This window comes from Anolis sagrei, chromosome 5 (assembly GCF_037176765.1).
Source record: "Anolis sagrei isolate rAnoSag1 chromosome 5, rAnoSag1.mat, whole genome shotgun sequence".
In the NCBI taxonomy this organism is placed as follows: domain Eukaryota; kingdom Metazoa; phylum Chordata; class Lepidosauria; order Squamata; family Dactyloidae; genus Anolis; species Anolis sagrei.
Genome location: NC_090025.1, coordinates 26508940 through 26536835, shown reverse-complemented (window position 1 = coordinate 26536835; position 27896 = coordinate 26508940). Strand labels below are relative to the sequence as shown.

Sequence of the window (27896 nt, the reverse complement as noted above, 5' to 3'; positions counted from 1 at the left end):
GCCAAATCGGACCTGAAGCAGTTTACATTTTAAGGCTGGTGCAGATAGTGGAAATCAGCTATATGTTATGCACAGAACATGTATGTCTTTATTGTCCTGGGGTGGCCATGCCAAGGGGACAGTTGGAGAAGCTGCCAACCAAACAGCATCATGCTTCAAGACCAGATTGTGGTGACTGTAGCCCTGGAAAAAGATGCTGAGATATTTTTTGCAACCTACTTGAGCTCCCCATTGTAAAGCCTGGAAATGCTTAAGTTGTGCCATCCTCTTAAAGAAAGATATTTTTAATTGTTTTCAATTTATTAGAAAGTTTGCAGTAAAAGTACAAAATGCTTAATACACTTCCATCCCAAAACATATGTGCACATCTTCCTTCATGTGGTCCTGATGTGTACACATTCTAACTGGTCGTATTCACAGTATATTTAAAAATGTTCTACAAACACAGAACAATATTAAATAGAAACTAAACACACAATACTACTATTGCTTCCATAAAGGTTTAAAAATACAAAAGTAACTTCACTACTAGGCTGGAACAACCACTGGTCATCTTATTACGTGAGGCAATAATACTCTGAGTAATTGTACCCATTCATCTATAGGTGCAGGACGTTTCCTCTGTGCACACTACCAACTGTCTTTGCTGTCAGATGCTTCCATAATACTTCAGACCCAAGAACCATGACTTCCTATACCTTAATGCTGCCCTTTAAAGTGTGTAGGAAAGTCAAGCTATTGGCATAATGCATTAAGGTATGTCCCACACATACTCCAATACAAGCCCAGGCTCTACTCATAAGCATCTGACAACTGAAAACAACACAAGGCTAAACTAAATAGCAGTGCTCATCTAAAGATCCAAGGGAATGCCTTATTTTTCTATGTTTATGCTTGTTTACAATTCAAAATCACCTGGGAACATGCTGAGGTTACCACATTTATAACATCTTCACTGTCAATTCAATGACTCATGCTGTGAAACATCCAAACTCCTTATGTTGACTAAAACTGTAAAACTTGGAATGCATTCATTCAATGCAGCAGATGCACTGAAGTGACTTATGCTGTAGGGAGTAGAATATACAAAAACGGTTGTTGCCAGTTATTGCCAACAGTCATTGCCACATGGAAACATACAGATGACCAATGGCTACAGTGAGATGAAAAGAGCATCAAATAAATGCAGAGGGCACATGATTTCTTTGGTGACTATTAACTAAAATTGAATATCCACCTTCGAAGCCGGTCACTTTCTACATAACAGATGAGAAAGAAAAAGCACATCATCTCCATCTTGCTCAGGAGTTTCCTAGGCGGATAGGTGTGGGTACATTGCTGGTTATGTTGAGAAAACAGTGCAGAGTTTCATAAATTTCTCTTCTGAACTGGCACAGGAATTCTGAAGTTGGAGAAGGTAGAGCCTTAGTGATTCCCAGTCTTTGGTCCTCAAGGTGTTTAGGACTTCGCCTCCCAGATAGAGATCTCCAAGCATGAGTATGAAGGAGGAAAGCAAATCTTGTGCTGCAAGACTTTGCCTTCCCCAGTTCTTCTAATATTTGATAGCTTTAGTATACTCAGGAACTGAAGGTTTGTCTCTTTTACAGGTAGTCTATACTTTTTTGTGCATTCTCTTATTTCAATAGGTCTGTATGCAGTCTGATTGCATGTGGAAATAGCTAGAGACTGAACGTAGAATTACGCTGGCATGCTTGTCTCCTTATCTGTGACTAGAGAAAGAATAAAGGGGAGGGGGTAGAAGACACTGTTTACTTAAACACAAAGGTGAAGGAAAAGGCATTCTGTTGGTATAAACATCCTTTTTTGGGTGTTGTTTTGATTTTTCTCTTATTTTTTAGCTGGAGTCGCTGCCATCTGCCAGTAGCGTTACACAGTTTAGTATTATTGAAAGACAAGGATGGTGACTCTCTCACTCTCTATCCACATTGTAAGGTCTCTGTTGCATTTCTAACTTCCACAGCTGATTGATCACAAAAGTGGGGATTGGGGGATTTTCCTATATCCTAGGTATCTTCTAAACTAGGGAATACATAGTGAACATGAAACAGTCTGGGTTACACATTTGTTCTAGCCTTAGTGAATTCTAACCCAAATTACCATGTTTGATTATCTCCTAAGCAGACACTGTTATACAGCACTCTAGAAGCTCTTCAGTTAGGATGCTGCTTGGCTTGAAAATGAGTGGGGGGGGGGGGTTTCTGGAGGAGGGGTAACTCTCTGTCACTAATTACCATAAATGTGAATCCCAAAAGTTATGGAATTCGAAAGTCCGGTTTACAATTTCACAAACCCTAGCCTTAGAAAACCCCATGATAGGTTTCCCTTGGGGTCCCCATGAGTTGCAAATGAATTTAAGCACAAAACAATGACAAAATAGGATATCAGCCTAACACTGAAGGTTTATCTCTGAAGTTCTTTTAAGGTCTGCATGAAAAATTAAAAAGGGAATTCATCCCTGTCCATTGTTAGAATCAAAGAGTTGCAAGAGACCGCAAGGGCCATAACTGTTATCATATAAATACCTAATGAAACCTTCAAAGAGTTAAACATTGTTCATCTAGTCTTGTGGAAAATTGTCTTACCAGCTTCCACTGTAATATCTTGATCCATTCATCTGCCTCCACTCCAGTCTTTGCATAGAGATAGTATGTCCTCAATGGGAATACTAAGCTGGAAGAAATATAAATGTATAAGAGTAGCAACCACAAGCATGATAAACAGAAATACCTCCTGTCCACATTAGTGTTTTACTGTACCAAAGACTATTATTTATTTATTTATTTATTTATTTATTTATTTATTTATTTGACGTATATACCGCTACTCCCAGTTTGGCTCGGAGTGGTTTACAGAAACAAAACAATACAATTAGCTTTAAAAATAACCATAACAATAAGCAGTAAGAACAGGCATAGCCCGGGTTGTTCACCCATCAAACTCAAAGAAAACTATCTGAACTCAAAGAAAAAAACTACCTTCTAAGACACACAAACACAGAAAACTACTAAGAGGAAGACGTATTTGGTAAGCATGCATTCTATTCCATCATTCTGTTTCATAATCCAAGTCACTTATAAATATGCTCAACAATATTGGTGCCCAATTCTCTGACATGGAGACAAACTACTGGATTTCACCTCTCAACCAGTTACTGATCCACTGAACAACAGCACTGTCAAGCTCACAGTTTGGCAGCTGTCCAGTGTATGCTGGCTTTAAAATTCTACATGTGAAAAGTGCAACAAATGCATAACTCAAGGTGTGTGAAATGATCCAAACAGTAGCCTTCCCTTCACTGGAATCCTCTAAATGCGCTGGACTGCAAACCACAGCATCCCCAAATAGCATGCCTTTGCTGTTAGAATTTAAGTTCCACTAGATCTGGAGAGCAACAAGTTTGAGAAGGCTTACCCCAAAGCAAAAAAGAAAGAACAAAGACAAGAAGGAGATGAAGAATTTGCTGGAAGCAGTCTAGTAGGAAAATACATAAAGGTCTCTTTGTGGATTTATGTCACTGGGATGGTCTATGGGCAAAAAAAGGAAAGGTTGGGTTGGAGGTTTACTGGGATACCTTTTGAGGGGAATAGGTTTTTAATATATCGTGGTTTAGGAATACTGTATTCAAACTCTACAGAAAGAGAAGGGAGGAACACACCAAAAGTTTTATTTGAACTTACCAAAAACAATTAATTTTGTCCTGTGAATAGTCAAACTGTACTGCTGAACATTCTGTTAAGTCAAGTGCTCTGATTGGCTCTGTGGACTTGAAAATAAATTTATTTTTAAAACAATTAATCTTATTAAATAAAAAAGAATCCTATATGCGTACTCAAAATACTGATGCAGAGGAATAACAAAGTCTTAGCATGCTACATAGAAAGGTCACGCCTACATCCCCCACTTATTCCCATTATCAATTGAACTGACAAACTATGGTAAGACATTGCTGTTAGTTTCATAAGACTAATGATAGATTTCATAGGAACTGGGAATGTACTGGGAATATACACAGGAATAATACTCCAGCCCAGTGACTTTCTTTTGGACAAATGGGTTCTGGAGGATCTGATAGATGAGGTTAATATGCAACAAAGTCAAGTAATTAAAAGGACACATAAAGTCCTATATATGGCTTACCGTCTGGTCCTTGTAGTATTTTAGCTCATTCCTGTGCAATGTAAACCACCTGGTTTTCCAATTCTGAAAGATAAAAAAGTGTAAAACTAAAGACATTCAAAAATGGAAATGGAGATTTCCATTCTTTTTCTCATTCTTCCTGACATATATATCAAGATGAATAACTTTTGACTATCCAAATTTTGCTGAACTCCTTCTACCATTATGCCTTATAATTGGCCAGACTTTGGGGGGATGGGTTGCAGGAATTGGAATTAAGCACCAACTGGAAAACTATAGTTTTCCCTTTCCCAATGTTGATAGGAGTAAGCATTTCAATAGATTTAGAAACTGTTTAGTATCTCATAACAACAACAACAACAACAACAACAACAACAACAACACAGTTGCAAAGACTCTGGCACAAGTCAGTAAAAGTGGTCCCAGTGGTGATCGGCACACTGGGTGCAGTGCCTAAAGACCTTGGTCTGCACTTAAACACAATTGGCACTGACAAAATTACCACCTGTCAGCTGCAAATGGCCATTCTACTCAGATCTGCACGCATTGTTCACCAATACATCACACAGTTCTAGACACTTGGGAAGTGTCTGACATGTGATCTAATACAACAGCCAGTATAGTGATCCTGTTTGTTGTGTATCAAATAATAATAACACACTTTATATATATTCCACCCTTCTCCCTTCGGGGACTCAGAGTGGATTACAGCATTAACAGTAGACATAGGCAAACAGTCAATGCCTTACAATCAAATACAATGAGACATACAAGCACAGACAAGGCAAAGGCTTGTCATACAGTCCAGCCAAAGTAAAGGAGAACAACAACAAAAAGAGACACACCCCAACATGATAATGAGAAGAAAGAAAACACTAATGATAAGAGGTCCCAACACTCTTCAATGGATGCCTTCCTCAAGAATTCAGCAAAGCAATTTCTCACAAAGAGAATCAAGTTATCTCCCTGAAGCTCTTCCTGCTCAGTAGGATTAATCATCTCCTACTATTTACCTGCTTGTTCACAGCCTCACAAAACTGTGTCACACTGCCTTATGACACTGCTTCTCAATACTTCTTACATGCAAGTGCCTAATTCCTGTTGTTACTACTGCTCAGAGCAAAAAGAATCAATGAAATTTACCTATGTGTTGACTCATTATGGAACTGTTGAGTCAATGGGTCTATTTCAGCTGGGGCTAAACAACAGTTTGTAGCTAAAGTGTACGTCAGTGTTTCAGACCAGTAATTAGCAGTTTTAGATGCATGTAATCATTGTGCAAATTCCCCAGACTACACAGGAGTGAGAATGTTGTTTCTGCTCCAATGAATTAAGCATATGATGGAAGGCACATAGCACCTATGTGCCAGTATATATTAAACATGTATTTTAACAGTATGCCTGTATTATATATATTGTCGAAGGCTTTCATGGCCAGAATCATTGGATTGTTGTAGGTTTTTTGGCCTATATGGCCATATTCCAGAAGCATTCTCTCCTGGCGTTTCACCTGCATCTATGGCAGACATCCTCAGAGGTTGTGTAGTCTGTTGGAAACTAAATTGAATTTTCCTAGTTTCCAACAGACCTCACAACCTCTGAGGAAGCCTGCCATAGTTGCAGGCGAAATATCAAGAGAAAATGCTTCTAGAACATGGCCATATAGCCCGAAATACCTACAACAACCATATGCTTTTATAGTTCAAAAGCCATGAGCATTTCTTACCTTCACTATTCCTCCTTGCTTTGTTAAGTAGCCTTCTTTTGTGCCCAACTGCAATGAAAGAGATCAAAATTAACCATGAGTGTTGAGAATAGATGGGGAGAGTTGACATACAAGAAAATCAAACGTTTGATGATGAATCATTCCACCTCAACATTGCTGACAAAACAAAAGTTTTTCCACTAACTATCAATTCATTTCGTCCTTATAACTAGGTCACTGAATTCCCTGCCAAGACCATAGTCTCTGCCCATACCTGAAATTAACATGCAAAATAGTTCCATTGATTCAGGTATAATGGAAAACGTCTTGCATCATAGATTAATGGGGACGCTTGTTACATTCTATGAATAAATGATGTCTAATGATTTAATGGGTCAAACCGTGCACCACATGACTTCAGACAATGTGTTCTTTGTTCATTATACATGTGCAGCGATGTGGTGCTAACTGCTGAAATAGGCCTTGTTGGTCAACTGCACTAGGCATGGGCACAGACAACTGAAGGAAGAGATTGGCAAATGGGTTTGTTTCAAATGTCTTTTGGAAACCCTTGACCTCCCAAGAAAATAACTAAAGAAAAACAACTGTATTTATGTGTTGTCAAAGGCTTTCATGGCTGGAATTACTGGGTTGCTGTGAGTTTTCCAGGGTATATGGCCATGTTCCAGATGCATTCTCTCTTGATGTTTCGCCCACATCTATGGGAGGCATCCTCACAACCTCTGAGGATGCCTGCCATAGATGTGGGTGAAACAGCAGGAGAGAATGCTTCTGGAACATGGTCATATAGCCCGGAAAACTCACAGCAACCAACCCAATTGTATTATGCTTGTTTGTCTGCTTCCTGCCCATAAAAGACTTCTCTGGTCACCAGGAGGCTTTGATGGAGTAGAAAGGCACCATTTGCTGACTTCTCTACTGCTGTGCTCATTCAAAACTGGATATCCTATACAGTAGAGCATAGCATAAGAGTTTCAAGTTGGAACATTTAATTGAATAATACAATCATACAATTGTAAGGAACCACAAGGTCCTTCCAGCTATATGATTCATCCACTTTCCATGCAAATCTAAAACATTTCTGAGAGACAGACATTAAACCTCTGTTTTAAAACCTCCAAAAAGGAGAGTTCAATATCTTACAAGGTAGTCTATTCCACTGTCAGAGTACTCTGATAAGAAGTTTTCCATAACAGCTTGTATTTTAGTCTTGGGAGATTCATCAATTATCTACATTAGGCTATGGGAATAGTAAGTTGGGATGAGGAGACTTTGGTCATTGCAGAAGGAAAGAAACAGCCTGCCAAATAATGAAAAATACATATGCAAACAGAAGGTAGACTTAACATTTGCATACATCACTAACAGGATAGTGACCATTGTGTGATTCCAGATCTTAGAGTTCATTTATAACCACCATTCTGAAATTTCGGAGAGGCTTTTCCTCTTAAGACTTTATAAAATCTCATTCCCTCAATTAGATAAAAACGTTTCATTAATTTCATCCCAATAAAGGAGATAGTAACTCACCGAGGGTGCATTGGGAACGAGGTCAGTTTCTGTTTTCCCTGTTTGCATTGCTGTGTGAACTCGCACAGATTCATAAATGGAAGGTTCTTCTACTTTCCTAGGATATGGATGCTTCAGTACAGTCAGAGTGCCTAAAGGAAAGCAAACAGTCAGAGATTCATGGAGAAGGGCATGTGCACAAAATGCACAAAAGTATATGGAAAGCAAATGGCTGATGAACTAGACAAATCCAGCAATAGCTCATGTAAGCCATAGGAGCTACCTTCCGGAAAGAATTACCTAATGCAGTCTCTTGTCTTGAAAGGAAATATTTATTGAAGTATCAGCATGTCACACGGAATTTAAAAGTATACTTTTTTTAAAAAAAACCCACATATTTAAAAAAATTAAAAACATTATCAAATCTTAGACTATAAATAGTTTCACCAATAATGCCTCTTTACAACTTCCATAACAAATAGCTGCAATGGTAGCAAACATTCAAATTTATTTTCCAAGCATTAGCTATTTTACTAGGCATGCAGCAAAATGTAATTCCATGTTGAACCAATGCGAAAGTAAGCTCCTCTCCTGTCTCAGGTTCAGACTTAATTCAAAGATGGAACGTGAGTCTCTAAATCTGGAAAATGAAGGAATCCACCATTCACAATCCCAGTATCACCTTCACACAACCTGTGTTTTCAACCTGTGGGTCTCCAGATGTTTTGGCCTTCAACTCCCACAAATCCTAATAGCTGGTAAATTGTCAGGGATTTCTGGGAGTTGTAAGCCAAAACAACTGGGGACCCACAAATTGAGAACCACTGCTGTAGACTAAAGGCTGGGGAATCTATGTTCTCCTAGACCCCTTCCACACTGCCCCCACATCCCAGGATCTGATCCCAGATTATATTCTGGGATCAGATCCTGGGATATAGGGCAGTATGGAAGGGGTCCTAGATAGTGTTGGACTTCAGTTGCCCTCAATTCTACTAGCTTTATCATTGATGAGGAAAGTTCGGACATCAACACCTGGAGGCCAGAGCTTCCTTCCCCAGCCCTGTACTCAAAGGTGTCAAAGGTGAAAATAAGAGACACTCAGGAAAGCAAATATGCCAGAGACTAGGGACACATTTACAGTGTTAATTGGTATCACTATTCCTACTACTATTATTACTCATTGCAGTAGTGCATAAACAGACTGTCTGGTCCAAGAGTCCTCAAAACCTAGACATAGCATTGATCTTGAGCTATCATGCAGATTGTTTGCTTCTTCTTTGGCATCTCTTAAAATATTGCCATTTCAAGTTAGCTGGGTTGGTTGAGAAGTTGGACTGGTCCAGTCAGTGACTTATAAATGTGGTGCAATTTTGAGTCATTCATCTTGGCTACTTTGTGTTAATCATAGCTGCTGGTCCATTGTGTTCTTATTTTAAGCTAAACAAAGGTCGGGAGCAAGCAGGAGTAAGGCCTGCAGGGAATGACCTTCTGCAAGTCAGTCAGAGAGCTTTGTAGATTCTAGAGGGACAAAGGAGGGATTATATTACACCCATTAATCACTTAAGCTTTGTAGTGTTTTGGCCACTTGTGTACAAAATCAGCAATTATTTATCTCCGGTGTCCATTTCCTGTGCATTGCTTCATATAGAAAGGCAACATGGAAGGGCACAAGTTCATAGGTATTGTGAGGTTTAACACCTTTTTTCTCGCCGGCGGCACTGTCCGTTTTAGCACATGAAAGGCGTTTGACAGAGCTAGCAGAATCTGATTTGGGAGTTGGAAAGTCACTGGGTGAATCTATCATTCAACACTACAGATCAGATGCACTGGTGTCATATAGCATCAATCCCCTAACTGTTAAGGGATGTAACAGATGGCAGGGAAGGTGATAGTGGAAGGGAAGGGATGGAACTACAATAGCATGGAAAACTCATCATACAGTATATATTAAAAATAAACCAATAATGTGCTTTGAGGTTCCAATGCTTAAGAGGAAAACCATGGAGCAAGATCTTATTAGAACAAAGGCTTCTTGTGCAAAACCAAGGCCATTTGTGCAAAACGTTGACAGAAGATGGTTCTGGCGAATTATCCCAGTAGGTTGAGGGACCAAGGAATTATTTGGCTTTATCTTCCAATATCATCCATGGAACTCAACTGCAGGATCCATAAGGTGGCCAGCTGTCTTCCCATCTAGATAGTGACCAGCCTGGCTAGTTCTCCTAAGATCTGCTACCTATCACACTAGAGAATGGAGCCTCTGGTAGTGCAATGGGTTTAACCAGTGGTTCTCAACCTTCCTAATGCAGCAACCACCTAATTCAGTTCTTCATGTTGAGGTGACCCCCAACCATAAAATTATTTTCATAATTTTGCTACTCTTATGCATCATAATGTATAATAATGTAAATATTTGATATGCAGGATGTATTTTCATTCACTGGACCAAATTTGGCACAAATACCTGATATGTCCACATTTGAATACTGGTGGAGTTGGGGTGGGGGGAGGGGTTGATTTTGTCATCTGGTAGTTGTAGTTGTTGAGATTTATAGTTCACCTACAATCAAAAAGCATTCTGAACTTCACCAACAATGGAATCGAACCAAACTTGGCACACAGAACTCCCATGAACAAGAAAAAATAATGGAAGGGTTTGATGGGTGTTGACCTTGAGTTTTGGAGTTGTAGTTCACCTATATTCAGAGAGCACTGAGGACTCAGATGATGATGGATCAGGACTAAACTTGGCGCAAATACTCAATCTGGCCAAATGTGAGTTTGGGGAAAATACACATTCACATTTGAGAGTTGTAGTTGCTGGGATTTATAGTTCACCTATAATCAAAGAGCATTCTGAACTCCACCAACGATCGAATTAGGCCAAATTTCCCACACAGAACTCCCATGACCAACAGAAAATACTGTGTTTATTTATGGTCTTTGGTGACCCCTCTGACAACTGACCTCCAGGTTAAGAAATGCTGGGTTAAATCCTTGTGCCGGTAGTACTGGTTGACTGACATGTTGGAGGTTCGAATCTGGGGAGTGGGGTAAGCTCCCGCCTGTCGAGGATGGTAAAACATCAATCATCCAGGTGTCCCCTGGGCAATGTTCTTACAGATGGCCAATTCTCTCACACCAGAAGTAACTTTCAGATTCTCAAGTTGCTTTTGACACACACAAAAAGAAGTAAATGATTCCGGTTTAAACCCAGTTGATTCCTCCTGCAGAATTCTGAGGTTTGTAGTTTAGGGAGGAGGCTTTAACAGCCTCACTAAACTACAAACCCCAGAATCCGGCAGGAGGTAGAAAGCAGATTTAAAGTGGATTCATTCTCTAGTGTGATGAAAATGCTGGTCTTAAATTTCAGCCTTATTAAAGTCATTGTTGTATAATTGCTTGATAATGAATGCATCTTTTTTATTATTGGATTAGTACCAAGTGGTGGTTGTCTATCAAGAAAAAGGTCTGGGGGACCTCTTGTGTGCAATAACAAACCTATTTAGGAAGTGCTTAACAACAGCGCTCAGGTTTCAGAGCAGTGAGTCAGTTGGGGCCAGGCAACGTGGGTTTAACACTCATGTCAGGAAATAGATATGACAGTTCAAAGAGATTAAACCATTTCTGGCCTGGAGAGCAGATGCTCGAAGAAAAAAAAAAGAGAAAGGGAGGGAAAGCCCTCTACTGAAGTCTGTTGCTATTCTTTGTTTGCAGTCGCTTTGTTTTCTTATCCAAAATGAGCTATTTACGTTTACACATTTTTTTCCTCCTTTAAAATTAACAATCGAAAATAGAACTTCTTTATTATAAAAAACTTGGTTTTTTTCATGTCAGGAGTGACTTGAAAAACTGCAAGTCCCTTCTGGTGTGAGAGAATTGGCAGTCTGCATGAACGGCCAATCATCAAACATCCAGGGGATGCCTGGATGTTTGATGTTTTACCATCCTTGTGGGGGGCTTCTCTCATGTCCCCTCATGGGGAGCTGGAGCTGACAGAGGGAGCTCAACCTGCTCTTCCCGGATTCAAATCTCTGACCTGTTGGTCATTAGTCCTGCCGGTACAAGCGTTTAAACCCATTGTGCCACCGGGGGCTCCATAAAGAACTGTTAAATATTGAAACAAAACTGCCTTGAAGGGTGATGGATTCTCTTTCTTGGCAGTCTTTAACCTTTCATCTTTTAGGAGTGCTGTAATTGGGCATTCCTGCATGGAAGGAGGTGGGATTAGATAGCCTTTGTGGACTCTTCCATTTTGACTCGATTATTTTATACTCATGTATCCAAATGCACCATATGTGATATTTATTTATTTATTTGTGACATTTCTACCCCGCCTTTCTAGACTCCGGAGGGGACTCAGGGCAGCTTAACAGCATAGGCAACTGTTCGATGCCATTAAAAACAATGTAAAATTAAAATAAACATTTAAACTAGGATTATAAATACATCAAACCATTTAAAAGCATTTAAACCAATATCACCACTCTTAAATCATGCTGTACAGAATTATAATCAAGGCCGTTCCAGTAGTTCTTACACATAATTCTTTATCTGTCTGTTGCACAAGTTCTCCAAAGGCTTGACCAAAGAGCCACGTTTTCACTTTTTTACGGAAGGTCAGGAGAGAGGGGACTGATCTAATATCCCTAGATAGGGAATTCCACAGCCAAGGGGCCATCACTGAGAAGGTCCTGTCTCTTGTCCCCACCAGTCGCGCCTGGACCGAGAGCAGGGCCTCTCCAGATGATCTTAAACTCCAAGATGGTTCATAGGGGGAGATCCGTTCGGACAGATAAGCTGGGCCAGAACCATGTAGGGCTTTATAGGCTAAAGCCAACACTTTGAATTGTGCTTGGTAGCAGACTGGCAGCCAGTGGAGCTGATACCATTACTAGTCTCATATCATGATATTGCAGTGATATCGATGATAGTCATGATCCTGCAATCACAACTCTGACTTGTTTTTATCTATATAGCCTTGGACCAAAAAATTCTAATGAAAGCACTCCTTTCAACGATTGAATGAACTTACATTTTTATCCTGTATTTCTACCTAAAAGCTCAAGGTGGCATGCACTTATCCTTCTTACTTTGTCCCCACAAAAACTCTGTGACATGTTTTAGACTTAAGAGATAGAGAGAAAATGAATTGCTAAAGGTCATCCAGTGAATTTCAGGGCTTAATGGGGACTTGATTTTGAATCCCCACCAAATCCCAGCCCAACACCTTAACCGCCACATAGTGAGTGCATTAACACAGCATTTGTCCTAAATGGGGTTGGGCTATTAATAGAGCAAACTAATTTTTACATAAGTCATTGATTGGATCTCCCTACTTTTGAGTGTTTGCCTTTATTCGAAAATAGGTATTTATAAATGATCTATTTCCAAATGCATCACAGCTGTTTTTAAATGAGAATGAAAGCAAACTAAGGGGCCCATTAATCAAACACATCAAACGTCACACAGAATTTGCTTCCTAATATAGGGTTCAGTTGCTTTGAGTCTCCCTTGTGAAGAAAAAAAGCAGAATATAAATAAACATAATAATAATAATAATAATAATAATAATAATAATAATAATATGGTTGCTGTGAGTTTTCCGGGCTGTGTGGCCATGTTCCAGAAGCATTATCTCCTGACGTTTCACCCACATCTATGGCAGGCATACTCAGAGGTTGTGAGGATCTCACAACCTCTGAGAATGCCTTCCATAGATGTGGATGAAATGCCAGAAGATAATGCTTCTGGAGCATGGCCATACAGCCCAGAAAACTCACAGCAACCAGTGATTCCAGCCATGAAAGCCTTCGACAACACATAATAATAATAATAATAATAATAATAATAATAATAATGGAGTAAGTATTTTCAAAGAGTGAGATGGGAATGAAACAACAGTGGACCCTTGGTATTTGCCTGAGTTTGGTTCCAGGACCTGCCATGAATATAAACATCAATGGATGCTCAAGTCCTATTATATACAATGCTGTTCCTTGTATAGAAATGGAATAACCATGGTTTACTCTTGAGATTTTTTTTGGGTGGGGGAGATGTGTGTGTGACTGAATCCATGGATATAGAATATGTAGATATAGAAAAACAATGATATTTTAATTTCTTTGTTTTCCTCATCTCTGCATAGTTATTCTGAGATAAATGGTTTAATATTTGATGTGGGAACACTTCTTACTTTGACCTTTTTTGAATGGGAAGTGGGTTGCTCTCAATATTCAAAACTTTTACATATTTAATATATTTCATTTAAATATAACATTTAATATATTGTGCATATTAAATTTTAATTTAATGATATTTTGTTTTCTATTTCCCACCTATTTCCTGAAATCAAAATGTCTAGTCTGATCTAATATTTACTATGCAGCAGACAGTCCCAATGTATATTAATATACCTTGCTAGAAACAGGCACTTAATACAAAACAAAACACAAATATTGTTATAATTAATTATTGGGAGAGAGGGAAAAACAACAAAAATATTATAATAGAAGTATCTGACTTTGTAAAAATATTCAAAGATGCAAATGTAAAAATGGACACAATAAAATAATTGGTTAAGAAGTGAATATAAATAAAAGCAGATGCTAGGTACCTGTCTCACTGCCAATCAAAGGCTGATTTGCAAAATGTTTGATCAATTCATTCAGACTGGGAAATTCATTGAAGCCAAACTTGTATGAAGATCCAGTGTACTCCACGTGAAAATGTTTTACAGAATCTTTTGCTCTGAAACAAAAGAAAGAAAAGCTGTTGGTGCATAAGATAATTGGTGTATTAGATAATACACATTCTAATTAGCATAACAACATTTTGAAATATGTCAATAAGCTTGGTAAACAATCTGAGAATTCGAATGTATTGGCACTCCATAGTTATGGCAGTTTATTAGCATATACCATAGCTCCATCCTATGAAATTTTGAAATACTTTGATGAAGAACTTAGGGCCCTACATCCCAGGATCTGATCCTAGGTTTTCTGCTTTAAACTGAGTTGTATGAGTCCACACTGCCAGATAATCTGGGATAAACAGAAAACCTGGGATCAGATCCTGAGATATAGGGCCTGTCTGGAAGGGTCCTTAGAATTATTTCCTTGAATGATCTACACAATTCCAGGTTCTGTTTAGATTGTTGGTATTATTAAATATTACTAATCAATTAAAATACAATGAAAGTTACAGATATTGCTAATACTAATTACAACTTATAAAATAGAGATATTTAAAATGAGAATTGTCATAGCAATTGGATTGAAGTGGTTCAGTAGTAGATATGTTCTCTATTTTGTATTTCAAAATATGGTAAGCATATCACAGCTGGAAAGCAAACACAGAGATTAAAATGTGTATAAAAGGCTGGGAAGTTATTTTACACAAACACAAAAAAACCCAATCTTAACTGGATTACTTGCTCCAGATTTGCTATAGTTTAATCACTCTTGACAACTAAAGTAGCTGAATTGTAAAAGTCTGGCTTTTCTTCATTTTTGATGCTCTGTTAAGAGTGAATAATAAAATAAGATTATTTTCAAAAAGCATCAAGTCATAGTCTACTCAGTCCATGGTGAACGTAAATTGCCTTGTGAGAAGCAGCCAATGATTGAAACAGGTGGACAACCCATGGACAATATCCTCAAGTCTATGTGCCAGTACTCAAGGGTGTCTCCGAACACGTGACAGTGATGGGATGGAGAGCAAAAAAGTAGATGTTTATCTCAAAGCTCAGAAAGATTAACATAGAAACATATAATGGACAAAATACTGTACCTCACTGAGAGAGAGAATAGGGCAGCTTTGCCATTGCTCTTCCTTAAGAGATAACTTCCATCACTGCCATTGGAGAGAAGAAGGGCCTCAGCTGCATGGCGAGTAAGACCATCATGGTACCACCTAAGAAGACACCAAAAAGCAAGATCCATTGAGTGCTATACTGGTTACAATGAGCTACAGAGCAAAAAGCTATTGAGTATTCATGCCAAATTTGGTCCAGATCCATCATCATTTGAGTCCACGATGCTCTCTGGATTTAGGTGAACTACAACTCCAAAACTTAAAGTCAATGCCCACCAAACCCTTTCAGTATTTTCTGTTGGTCATGGGAGTTCTGTGTGCCAAGTTTGGTTGAATTCCATTGTTGGTGGAGAAAAACTTTTCATAAATTAAGCAATTTGGTAATGTGGTTTCTTTTTTCTCCATATAAATCATATCCAGTTACTGTATGAAGAATTCAATCATTTAGGTGAAAAAGGAATCCTACCCAAATATATGGTATACAACATCCAAGGTAAGTCACTTTGAAGCAAAACAACAACAACAACAGATCATCACTTTCTCTCACACAGTAATCAACTTTATGACCATTTGCTGCACTTTCATGATGCTCATAATTGTCAACTTCTGGTGAGCACCACATTCTGCCTAATGAGAGAGGTAGGCGTATGTGTGCAGTCATGGAGAAACCAATGGTGTCAACTTTACAAGATATTTTCAGATCATCTTGGCAGCTTTCTAAATCTGCATTTCCTGAAGACGTCTCTTCACAAAGCGTTCTTTCTGTACTTCCTCTTTTGGATGTAAACTCTCTGCATTCAAATTCATAAACACATACAAAAATGGAGAAGAAATATTTATTTATTTATTTATTTATTTAGGGTATTTGTATCCTGTCCTTCTCAACACCTGAAGGGGGACTCAGGATGGCTTACAATTGGCAGTCATTGGATGCCAACAAAGAAACAGAACACAACAATTAACATGAACAAATCAACAGCTATAAGAATACATCAAAACGGCAATAAAATACATTAAAATATTGGCCCTTAAATATGAACACAACCAAGTCTGAGTCCGCAAATCTAAATCAGAGTCCACAGTTCCAGTCCAAGGTCTCTTAATTAACAATTCTCATGAGTCATTACTGTTGTTGCTCAGACAGCTACCCGGATGCTTGGTCCCAAGGCCAAGACTTGAGTTTCTTCCTGAAGGAGAAGAGAGAAGAAGTCGCCCTGATTTCACTGGGGAGTGCATTACACAGACGAGGGGCCCTGTCTCTCGTCCCCGCCAATCGTGCTTGCAAGGGTGGTGGGATTGAGAGCAGGACCTTCCCCCGACAATCGTAAACTCCAAGGTGGGTCATAGAGGGAGATACATTTAGACAACTAAACTGGGCCAGAACCGTATAGGGCTTTATAGGTCAAGAACAGCACTTTGAATTGTGCTTGGAACTGGACCAGCAGCCAGTGGAGATGACGAAGCAAGGGGGTGGTATGCTCCCTGTAAGTCGCTCCGGTGAGTAGTCCAACTCCAATTACTCCGGTGAGTAGTTGGAGTCCAACGGTCCAAACCTGTGCTTCACAATCAAACAATGGTCAATGATGTCCATAGTAACAGTGTACCTGCTCTCTTCACCTCTCCAGTGACCAGTTTGGTTAAATTAAGGCCCCTTCCACACAGCTGTATAAAATCCACATTGAACCAGATTATATGATTGTGTGGACTCAGATAATCCAGTTCAAAGCAGATATAGTGGAGTAGCTGCCTTGATAGTCCGGGTTATATGGCTGTGTGGAAGGGTGCTAAGATGTAAATGTTTAGACTCATTGCCTTGCTTATATTTAATTTTAGCTGCTCATATTCCTGACTCAAAACTGTATTGGCAGTAGATTTCAGTATATTCAGGTCTGCTGCCTATAACATACAGGAGGAGGGGTATGTTTTGTCATACTGAATGCACATTATTTTTAGTTATTCCAATCAGTACTAGAATTATGGGGGATCTGAATGAAATGCATTAATTCTTCACCCATATCTATCCATGTCTTAATTTTGATTGCTCGTCTTGCTTTAGTGGTAATCAGCAGAAACTGCATTGGTTGATGCCATCATGTCTAGTTGTACCCTCAGAGACACTTGGCAAAGCTTTATATTTAAAACTTGGTATTGTAGAGGGCCCTATATATCAATTCAGTTCACAAGTCAGGATACAGCTATAGCATCTCATGCAAAAATCCAGAATAGAACTTGCCCAACTAGCTTTAGAGGGAAACTCCAAAAATGCCTGGTTGAGCCTCTGCTTGAAAATTTTTAGCAAGGGAGAACCTTCCATTATTTTAATTTATTGATTCAATAAATTAAGAAACTGGGTTGTTGTAGATTTTTCAGGTGTGATGTATTGGTGAATAATGCATGCAGATGCGTGCAAATCCCAGTAAGGTGGCCTTCTGCAGCTGGCAGATGGTAATTTTGTCAGCGCCAATTGTATTTAAGTGCAGGCCAAGGTCTTTAGGCACTACACCTAGTGTGCTGATCACCACTGGGGCCACCTTTACTGGATTGTGCCAGAGTCTTTGTAGTTCGATCTTTAAATCCTCATATCGTGCCCGCTTTTCCAGTTGTTTCTCTGCAATCCTGCTGTCACCTGGGATTGCAACATTGACTATCCATACTTCGTTTTTTAACACGATCGTAAGGTCAGGAGTATTGTGCTCCAGCACTCTGTCTGTCTGAATTCGGAAGTCCCAGAGGACTTTGACATGTTTATTTTCTTTAACTTTTTCCAGCTTGTGATCCCACCAGTTCTTTGTCTCAGGCAGATGTTATTTGTGGCACAAGTTCCAATGAATCATTTGAGCAACGGTGTTATGCCCTGCTTGTAGTCTGTCTGTTCGATGTTCTTGCAGCAGCTGAGGATGTGATCTATTGTTTCATCTGCTTCCTTGCAGAGTCTACATTTGGGATCTGTCGTCGACTTTTCAATTCTGGCTTTGATGGCATTGGTTCTAATGGCTTGTTCTTGGGCTGCCAGAATCAGGCCCTCCGTCTGTTTTTTCAAAGTTCAAATTTTGAGCCACAGCCATGTTTTTTCTTTGTCAATCTGGCTCTCAATTTTTACAATTATCATCATCATCATCATCATCATCATTATCATCATTGATTGTCCACTCAGAATAGTTGGCTAAAATTAGTTTGGAGGCCCACTTCTACCATTGACTGTGTGGGGATATTGGAACCCATGAGTGAAAGGACTGGAATGTTCTGCTATGTACCATCTGCTACATCATTTACCACCAATAAATCTTATGCTATAGCAGTAAAATGTGTCAGTGTTCAGCACCAAAAGAACTCTTGGAAAGGCCTGGAATGACACCTAGTTCTAGAACAGATGAGCACTTCAAATTTCCTGTTAGTGTCGAGGTATTATTAGTATCACAGGAACATAGCTCCCTCCGCACAACCTATTGTATTTTAGTACCCCTACACACACTCCCCCCCCCCCCCCCCATATGATGTATAATTCTTGTACTCAGTGTACCATTAGGATCAACTAGTTGTTTCATGCTGTGGTAACTTCCTAATTATTCATTGTGTTGCGCTAACTTCCTAACAGTTCATGATGAGTTTATTCTGCAGCAATTGCAAAACCTTCCATCCTTACTTTTGAGCCGCCAGATAGGGACTCATCACAGGGTAAAAGTGACATTTAGATTTGGAACTTATGAGCAAAACCTGTTCCAACTAAAAAAAAGTTCTCTGAAATACAAAATGTGCCTTTCCAAGAAAACTATCAAATATTCTATTGCATATCCTTCATTATTTTTCTATACTGAATTTGGCCTGCCATATTATTTTAGGTGGCCCTCCAAAAGTGGGACTACAAGTCTTGTATTCCTGGACATGTATTATTACACTTCATCACTACAGCTGATGGAAATTGTGTTACAGCAACATCTGAAATGCTGCCGTTTATTCTGTTTAGTCAGGATAGTGGAGTTTTAATTTAAATACAAGTCTGGTGGATATGATGTCTGACATGAAAATGTCCTTTAGGGTGCTTCCAAACAGTGCCAAAACCCAGGACAAAGCAGGTTTAAATAACCCGGTTTAACACAGGTTCTTGTCTCCACTCCACCACCCGAACCCTGGGCTTTCTTGGGGTGGGAGGGATACATTGGAATTGCACAAAGTCACCCTCAAGCCCCAAATTTAGGCCCTAAAACTTGCTTAAATGGTCCCTGACTGCCATAAAGGTTCTCCTTGCAAGAAAATGATGGCACAAGAAAATGATACGCAAAGAGATGGGGCGGACTTGAGGGAAGGGGTGGGTGCCATCCTGCTCCAGGATTTTCAAAGCCTGAAGAAGCAAAATGGCTGTGCAGACTCACCTCTGGAGCTGTGGACACAGTCCTGGTATGAGTCCACACATGCCCAGTGCCCCATTAGACCTGGGCCTTTCAGGAAGGCCCAGATCTAATGGGTTATCTAAATAATTCAGAAAAAAACCAGGGAAACCTTGGTTTGTCCTGAATTGATTAGTTTTTACCTGAGACAATGTTTGGACACCTCCGGTAAAAACCGAGACAGGTCCCACTTTTTGGGCCTGCATGGATGGGCCCTTAGTCTTTCCCCAACCTCGGAGGTACAAGTGGTCTTTAAATGCAATTCCCATTATCTCCAGTCTGCGTGGCAGATAATCAAAAGTGATCGGAATTGTCATTCTATACCTTTTGGGATCCAAATTGTGTTCAAACTAAAGAGCACAGGGTACTACTTAAAAATATATATATAGTTGGCCCTCTGTATCCATGGATTCAACTGCCCTTTGAAGACAACCATAAGGCTGCTTTGGCTCTCAATGCAAATGAGTTTGACATCCCTGCCCAACCCATCATTCTCAAAACTCCTTCTCTGAGCATAGAATAGTGGAGTACAATAGGATCCCTATAACCATGGAGCCCATATCATGATTTTGCTTAATCACACCCAGGGGAAAATTATCTCTCTAGGATTTTTCTAGGTCCTCCAGGGGATTCTATGCTATGCTTCCTCCAGAGACACCTTGGAGAACTTAAGAAATTCCCAGGTAAGATACATCTCTGGGAGTCTGAAGGTCCTCTAACACCGCTCTATGGTATGAGTAAGTAAAGGTAAAGGTTTTTCCCTGACATTAAGTCCAGTCGTGCCTGACTCTGAAGGTTGGTGCTGATCTCCAATTCTAAGCCGAAGAGCTGGCGTTGTCTGTAGACACCTCCAAGGTCATGAGGCTAGCATAAGTACATGGAGCGCCATTATCGTATACTCTATGGCAGTGGTTCTCAACCTGTGGGTCCCCAGGTGTTTTGGCCTACAACTCCCAGAAATCCCAGCCAGTTTACCAGCTGTTAGGATTTCTGGGAGTTGAAGGCCAAAACATCTGGGGACCCACAGGTTGAGAACCACTGCTCTATGGTATACTAGGACTATTATAGTATACTCTATGATATACTAGGACCATAATCAAGTAATTTAATAGTAGTCAGTCACATCTACAGTCTGGCTGGAAACATATTTCTTGCAGATATGGGAGTCTTGCTCTATGTATTTTTACTGCTAGCACCTCCTCTTTGCTCTAAAATGTTCACAGTAGTTGCCTCATCTGATCTTTTCTTTCCTATACATGGTTGACTACTTTGGTAGAAAATGCTGGTGTGCTTGATTATTGTCCAACAGCAACTGGGGATGGTTGAACTGGCTTTTCACAATTCTTGCAAAGAAAGGAAACTCTCTGCTTTCACTTTTGGATACAACTACTGAAAAATTAAAGATGGAGGAAGAAAATAATTTTTAAACTGAGTTACATTCTGAATAACATGGGCCTTTCATTCAACTACACCTTCAAGAAATTAATATCCAGTCTTAGCGTCACTCTATTAGTATAAATCACCACCTTTAGTGTCTTACTGTCTTCCCAGCCCATGAAAGGGAAAGCTGTAGGGCCATTAATTATATAGAAGAGACACTGCAAACTCACTTATCATTCTGTTTGAACACAGAGCACCTATGACTCCTGCTCAGTATTTACTTTTCTTTATATGTGCTGTTGAAACTGAATTGTGAAATGTCTACCTGTGGTTGTTCTTTGTGTGTTTTTGTACTGCATGAATTACCTCCAAGGATTGGTCAACATCCCTTTTCATCCCTGTAACATCAAAACTCACACAATATGTGGGAACATTCCCTTTCCCTCTTTTCCCTACAATTTACTTCAATTGTTTTACCTCTATTTTATGTAAATTTGCCTATTCAAAAATTATTATAAAACTTATTCTTAAAAAACAAAACCCAAAAAAACCCTCACACAATATGTGAGAACATGCTCTATTCGCTGTGTAATAGTTGCGTCTTTTTGAGTGAAGAAAGGAGGTACAATTATTACATGGTGGTGGCTATTATGAAGTTGACAGAGAGCAGGCATGTGTGCCCCCTTGGAGCTATGGGGCTTCACTTGGCACCTAGCAGCCAAGTGACACCCCATAGCTCCAAAGTAGCAAGTGCAGGCAAGTGAACTAAAGGAGTAACTATTATGAGATGAATGCTAAAAATACCAATTTATGCATCCCAAAAATGGAGGTGTAACTATTACACCATGGTGACTATTACACTATGAAATACATTAGCCTATTGATTAGTCTTATCTCATACTAGCCATCCCCTGCCACGCGTTGCTGTGGCCAAGTCTGATGATCTGGAAAATAAAGTAATGAGAAAGTGTTGGTTTCTAATATACGTAATTTCTTTATGCTTGTGGGTAAACAGTATTTCTTGTTTCTTTGTCAGTCTTGATGTGGAGAGTGTCTGGTTTGCCTACTCTGGAACATGCAACATATAGTTGTCCTTCTTTAGGTGTCTCTTTCAAATCTATGATACTATATCTCTCTGTGTGTGAATCATATATATCTATCTATATCTATGGCTGAATGGCTCTTTGTTGGGAGGGCTTTGATTACGTTTTCTTGCCCTCATGAAGGGAATGGGATGGCCTTAAGTATTTCCTGTTGGTCATGGGGGTTCTGTGTGGGAAGTGTGCCCCAATTCTTTCGTTCATGGGGTTCAGCATGATCTGATTGTTGGTGAACTATAAATCCCAGTAACTACAACTCCCTAATGTCAAGGTCTATTTTCCCCAAACTCCATCTGTGTTTATATTGGGGCATATTGCATATTCGTGCCAAGTTTGGTCCACATCCATCATTGTTTGAGTCCACAGTGCTCTCTAGATGTAGGTGAACTACAACTCCAAAACTTAAGGTCATTGCCCACCAAACCCTTCTAGTGTTTTCTGTTGGTCAGGGGAACCCTGTGTGCCAAGTTTGGTTTAATTCCAATGTTGGTGGAATTCAGAATGCTCTTTGATTATAGGTGAACTATAAATCCCAGTGACTACAACTCCCAAATGACAAAATCATAGTTTTTTGAGTGATGGTCACTCCTTGTGTGGTGAGACGTTTTGTTGCCAAATTTGGTGTGATTTCGTTCATTGGTTCTTTTGTTTTTAAGGCACTCATTACGCACAGAGCATTTATATATATATAGATTAATTAATATCTGCCTTGGTTACTTTCACCTTGCAAAGCACAGCAATGTGCCTCTTGTGGTTTGGAAACCCCAGTTTTGCAACTATTGACAGGCCTCCAACACTGCAGTTCTGTATTTTGTAGGCCTGATTTACTCATGATTTTAAGAGACAACTGCTAGATAGGCTTAACAGGAAAGCTGGTCAAAGCATACTGCTGTTTTGCTTTCAAAAGTTGGTTTCACATGATGCAAGATAAGAGCATAATATCCGTTACACAAGTGGATGTGCAGCCTCGATGTGTCAAGACAGAGATGCTGCAAAGGAACTGTAAGAGGCTTTATTTAATAAATCAGGAGATATTGGTAGTTGTGACAGCTACATAAAACCTTCATATACAAAGGCAAGATACCTTTGAATTTCAGTGGCTGGAAGCAAATAAACAATGAAAGCTGTCATCTCTGTATCACTGCTTGACCAGCTTCCAATGGCCAGCCTCAGTAAACTTTGGTATAAGGGAGTAATTTCTTAAATTCCTTTATGGCAACGATTATGACCTTCTAGACTGCCCCCCATGGGTACCAAAAATTGTGGCTGCACAAGACTTATTATATACAACTAACCATCCCATGCCATGTGTTGCTGTGGCCCAGTCTGTGTATATGTGTTTTGTGTGTGTGTATATATATGTGTATATGTGAGTGTATATATTTTTGTATATGTGTGTATATGTGGTTTTGCGCATGTGTTGTAATGTATTTATTTATTTATTGGCTTTTAAAGTCTCTTCTGCTGTGTTTTCCAGAGTTTTTATGAGTGATGGTCACTCATTGGCCTGATAGGTGTATTGTGTCCAAATTTGGTGTCAATTCATCCAGTGGTTTTTGAGTTATGTTAATCCCACAAACGAACATTACATTTTTATTTCTATAAATGGTGTAGTATATGAAATATCTGTAATTATACAGTGGGATTTTAGTATTTGCTGAGGTTTAATTCCAGGACACACACACCTACAAAGATACCAAAGACCATGGATACTCAAGTTCCATTAAATACAATGTTTATACAAAGTAAAACAGGATCACTTATATAAAATGGCAAAACTAAAGCTTGCTTTTTGGAATTTTACTTCCAATATTTTCAAGCTATAGATGACAGAATCATGGATATAGAGGGCAAATAGTACTACTGTGAAAAGTGTTTTGAAAAGACAACATCTTTTTCTTTGGTAATGGCTGTTCTGCCAGTTCAATATTTAGGGCCATTCCATTTGTACACCAATAAAGCTTTGTTCTACTTTTAACTGTCTTGTTAAAGGGAGATGTTGACAAGCTGGAATGTGTCCAGAGGAGGGTGACTAAAATGATCAAGGGTCTGGAGAACAATCCCTACGAGGCTTAAAGAGCTGGGCATGTTTAGCCAGCAGAAGAGAAGATTGAGAGGAGACACGATGAGGGCCATGTGAGGGGGTGTCATAGGGATGAAGGAGCAGGCTTGTTTTCTACTGCCCTGGAGACTAGGATGCAATGGAACAATGGCTTCAAACTACAGGAAAGGAGATTCCACCTGAACATTAGGAAGGAACATCCTAAATGTGAGAGCTGTTTAGCCTTGAACTCTCTGCCCTGGAGTGTGGTGGAGGTTCTTTCTTTGGAGGCTTTTAAACAGAGGTTGGATGGCCATCTGTTGGGGGTGCTTTGAATGTGATTTTCCTGCTTCTTGGCAGGGGGTTGGACTGGATGGCCCATGAGATCTCTTCTAACTCTATGATTCTGCAGCAGTCCAAATTCTCAGCTAGATAGTCATATTGGACTTCAAAGTCCAATATTCCACAGGATGCAATCATGGCAGGCAAAGTGGAATTAAAATGCTATAATTGTGCAGTGTGAAAAGGCTCTTTATGTTTCATTTGAAAACCAGAGACGCACACTCTCAGCCATACTATTGATGGGACATTTTTACTGTTCTGTAGAAAAGTCAGTGGTGTCAAGAACATGATGTCACTAAAGGGTTTAGTCATTTAAGCAACAAAATCATTACTTTCAATTTAGCTGAGTCCCTCAAACCACAACAGATTGGAAATTCATTTCTAAATCACCCCAGTCCTGGGTAAAAATATCCTTAGTAGTCCATCATATTCATCATGTATTGATGAGAAAGAGAACCACTAAAAAGTACTATATTTATGTCATCTAATTTAATTGAATTACAAACATAAGTAAAGGTAAATGTTTCCCCTTGACATTAAGTCTATTCATATCCGACTTTGCAGGTTGGTGCTCATCTCCATTTCTAAGCCGAAGAGCAGGCGTTATCCATAGGCGCCTCCAAGGTCATGTGGCCGGCATGACTGCATGGAGCGCCGTTACCTTCCCGCCGGAGTGGTACCTATTGATCTACTCACATTTGTATGTTTTCGAACTACTACGTTGGCAGGAGCTGGGCCTAACAGTGGGAGCTCACCCTGCTCCCCAGATTCAAACCACTGACCTTTCAGTCAGCAAGTTCAGCAGCTCAGTAGTTTAACCCACTGCACCACCGGTGGCCAACATACACAGGGAGTATAAAAACAGGAATTGGTAATTTTATGATATCAGGTTGTAATAGATATGAAAGCCTTTCAAAACTGTTTAAACAACAAAATACTATTTATTGTCAAAGGCTTTCTGGCCAGAATCACTGGGTTGTTGTAGGTTTTTTCGGGCTATATGGCCATGGTCTAGAGGCATTCTCTCCTGACGTTTCGCCTGCATCTATGGCAAGCATCCTCAGAGGTAGTGAGGTCTCAGAGGTGACCTCACTACCTCTGAGGATGCTTGCCATAGATGCAGGCGAAACGTCAGGAGAGAATGCCTCTAGACCATGGCCATATAGCCCGAAAAAACCTACAACAACCCAAAATACTATTTTTCTCATATCTATACATTGTTACTATATGGAGATCCAGTATCTCAACCTCAAAATATTATCTTCTCAAACAACAAAACAAACAACAAAAACCCAATTGTATTTAGCACCAATTATGTGGAAAACTCTTCTGATCATTACTTCTTTTCATTGTGAACACAGCTAGCCTGATCTAGAAGATACATGCTTCTTTGCATGATGAGCAAAATGACACTTTTTTGTGCTATGGTCCTTTGTAGAAGTAGTTTGATTCAAATAGGATCTTGGCCCAAGGATGCTGTGATAAATGCAGAATTTTAATAGCTTCATCTTTGTTTTGTCCTTATTTTAATCATGTGGCTGTCCCTTACTGACAAGGACTTTTGTTATAGGCAAGGGCAAAGGATCAAATTATTAATTCCGATCTGAATTTCCTAAGTTTTTTCCCCTGAACCAATATGGCTTTCTTGTTTTAAAATGTAACTTTGCAATTTGAGTTGGTACTGAGTTCTATGGCTGTCTGAGCTGCATGCGCAATACCAGATATTATGACGTCACTGGAGATAGCAAGTGATGCATGTCTTTGCCCTCTATCACCTCTGATCTACCACTTTTTAAAAATAGTTTTTGTTTCTCTCTCTTTTACATAGGAACTTCTTTTGAGCCACACAACTGTAGCTTGCAAAACAAGACTCGTGAAGGTTCACAAACTAATAAAGATGAATAGCTGAATGCATATGAAATTGGTCCCCTCCATTGTAGTAATCTCTTGCCATAATGAAATATTTCCCTCTTCTTTCTTGAATGTAATGATGCGGATCCTAATCTCTCAACCTGTTGGTACCCTGGTGTTTTGGCTTACAACTCCCAAAAATCCCAACTAGTTCACCAGCCGTTAGGATTTCTGGAAGTTGGAGGCCAAAATATCAGGATACCCACAGGTTTAGCACCAATCTAACACAAAAAAATGAATTTTCCCTATTTCTTTATAAATGGGTGTATTAGAAAGAGAATACCAAGCGAACTCTCTGCTAAGTTTCAGTACAAGTCTTCTTACAAGTGTACAGCAAGTTATTATCTGCTATTGGATCTCAGCTAAAGCAAAAGCAATAAAAGAAGGGAGAACTATGAGGGTAGGCCCTTCTGATGGTAAGCATACTTCAGCTGGATAAAGGTTGGATTTACGCTGTCCTATATTCCAGGAACTGATCCAGATTATCTGTTTATTCCAGGTTATCTGGCAGTGGAGACTCATATAATCCAGTTTAAATCAGATAATCTGGGATGAGATCCTGGGATATAAGACAGTGTAGAAGAGACCAAAGTCAACCAGGTGTTCATAAATTAATGAAAGCTCTCCTGAGAAAAGAGGGCTCCTCGTCTACTGTAATTGTAGCAATTGTGCTTACGCCAGGCTCTGAAGCTCTTCTTCTGGACTGCCATGCCTCAAACGGTCCTGATTCTCCTGCTGGATGGTCATCCGCCTTTCCTCTTCCATCTTGGCTTTGCCCATTCGCAACACCTGCCAGCCTTCTGCTGCTGCTTCTTTTCAGGGTACCACTGGCCGCAGAGACAACAAGCAAGGAAAAAGCAAGCCAGCTGGCATCCCTTTGCTTCAAATTCTGGCTCTTCTCTGTGAAGAGCAATCCATTTCTCAGCAAGTTGGTGTTGTTTCTGCTGCTGCACAAGGGGAATGAGGAAGTGAAAATGACAGTCCCTCCCTGCCAGCACCAAAAGGACCTTCCCTTGCCTCTCCAGTTCAGGCAGACAGAAGAGGGGAGGACGTCAGGAGAATGCAGTTGGGGCTGTTCCACGCCTCTTCTGCTGTTGTGTGTATGTAAGCCAGGGGCGTTGCCTGAATAAGTTTTTGCCAGTGTGCCCAAAGGTGTACACAGGTGTGTAAGAAAGAACACCAACAACCCAATCCTTTGCACACTTTTCTTTTTACAGTAATTCTTTTGCTGCAGAGAAGCCAACAGAAGATAAAAATACTAGTCTATGTTTGTTTTGATTTTAGGCACCGAAAGAAGGAAGTTTGTTGCTCCATGTTCTGGGTTTCTTGTGTGTTTTGAATCAGATCACAGTGTCAGTTTTTTGTTGTGTGCCTTCAAGTCATTTCTGATCTATGGCTACCCTAAGGTGACCTGATCATAGGGTTTTCTTGGGATGATTTGTTCAGAAGAGGGTTGCCATTGCCTTCATCTGAGGCTGAGAGTGTGAATTGTCCAAAGCCACCCAGTAAGCTTCCATAGCCAAGCCGGG

The 27896-nt window shown here is 39.7% G+C and overlaps 1 protein-coding gene across 1 annotated transcript; it reads right to left on the bottom strand.

Moving 5' to 3' along the window:
• Nucleotides 1-281: 281 nt before the first annotated feature.
• On the bottom strand, nt 282-27409 carry DAPP1 (dual adaptor of phosphotyrosine and 3-phosphoinositides 1). The gene is made up of 9 exons (XM_060779176.2): nt 27044-27409; nt 15185-15307; nt 14010-14143; nt 7415-7545; nt 5885-5932; nt 4159-4221; nt 3699-3784; nt 2604-2691; nt 282-1730 (listed from the first exon to the last, which is right to left on the bottom strand). Exons 1-9 carry the CDS (start codon nt 27145-27147, stop codon nt 1680-1682), a joined length of 828 nt encoding a protein of 275 aa, XP_060635159.2. The 5' UTR covers nt 27148-27409; the 3' UTR covers nt 282-1679.
• Nucleotides 27410-27896: the final 487 nt, after the last annotated feature.

Excerpts from the sequence above, each read along its gene's own strand:
- DAPP1 (XM_060779176.2), bottom strand. The coding sequence starts at position 27,147 with ATGGGCAAAGCCAAGATGGAAGAGGAAAGGCGGATGACCATCCAGCAG. Across the intron at positions 15,308-27,043 it reads GAAGAGCTTCAGAGCCTGGC|GTGGTACCATGATGGTCTTA; the intron begins GTAAGCACAATT and ends GTGTCTTCTTAG. Across the intron at positions 1,731-2,603 it reads AGATATTACAGTGGAAGCTG|TCACAGATAAGGAGACAAGC; the intron begins GTAAGACAATTT and ends TTCTTTCTCTAG.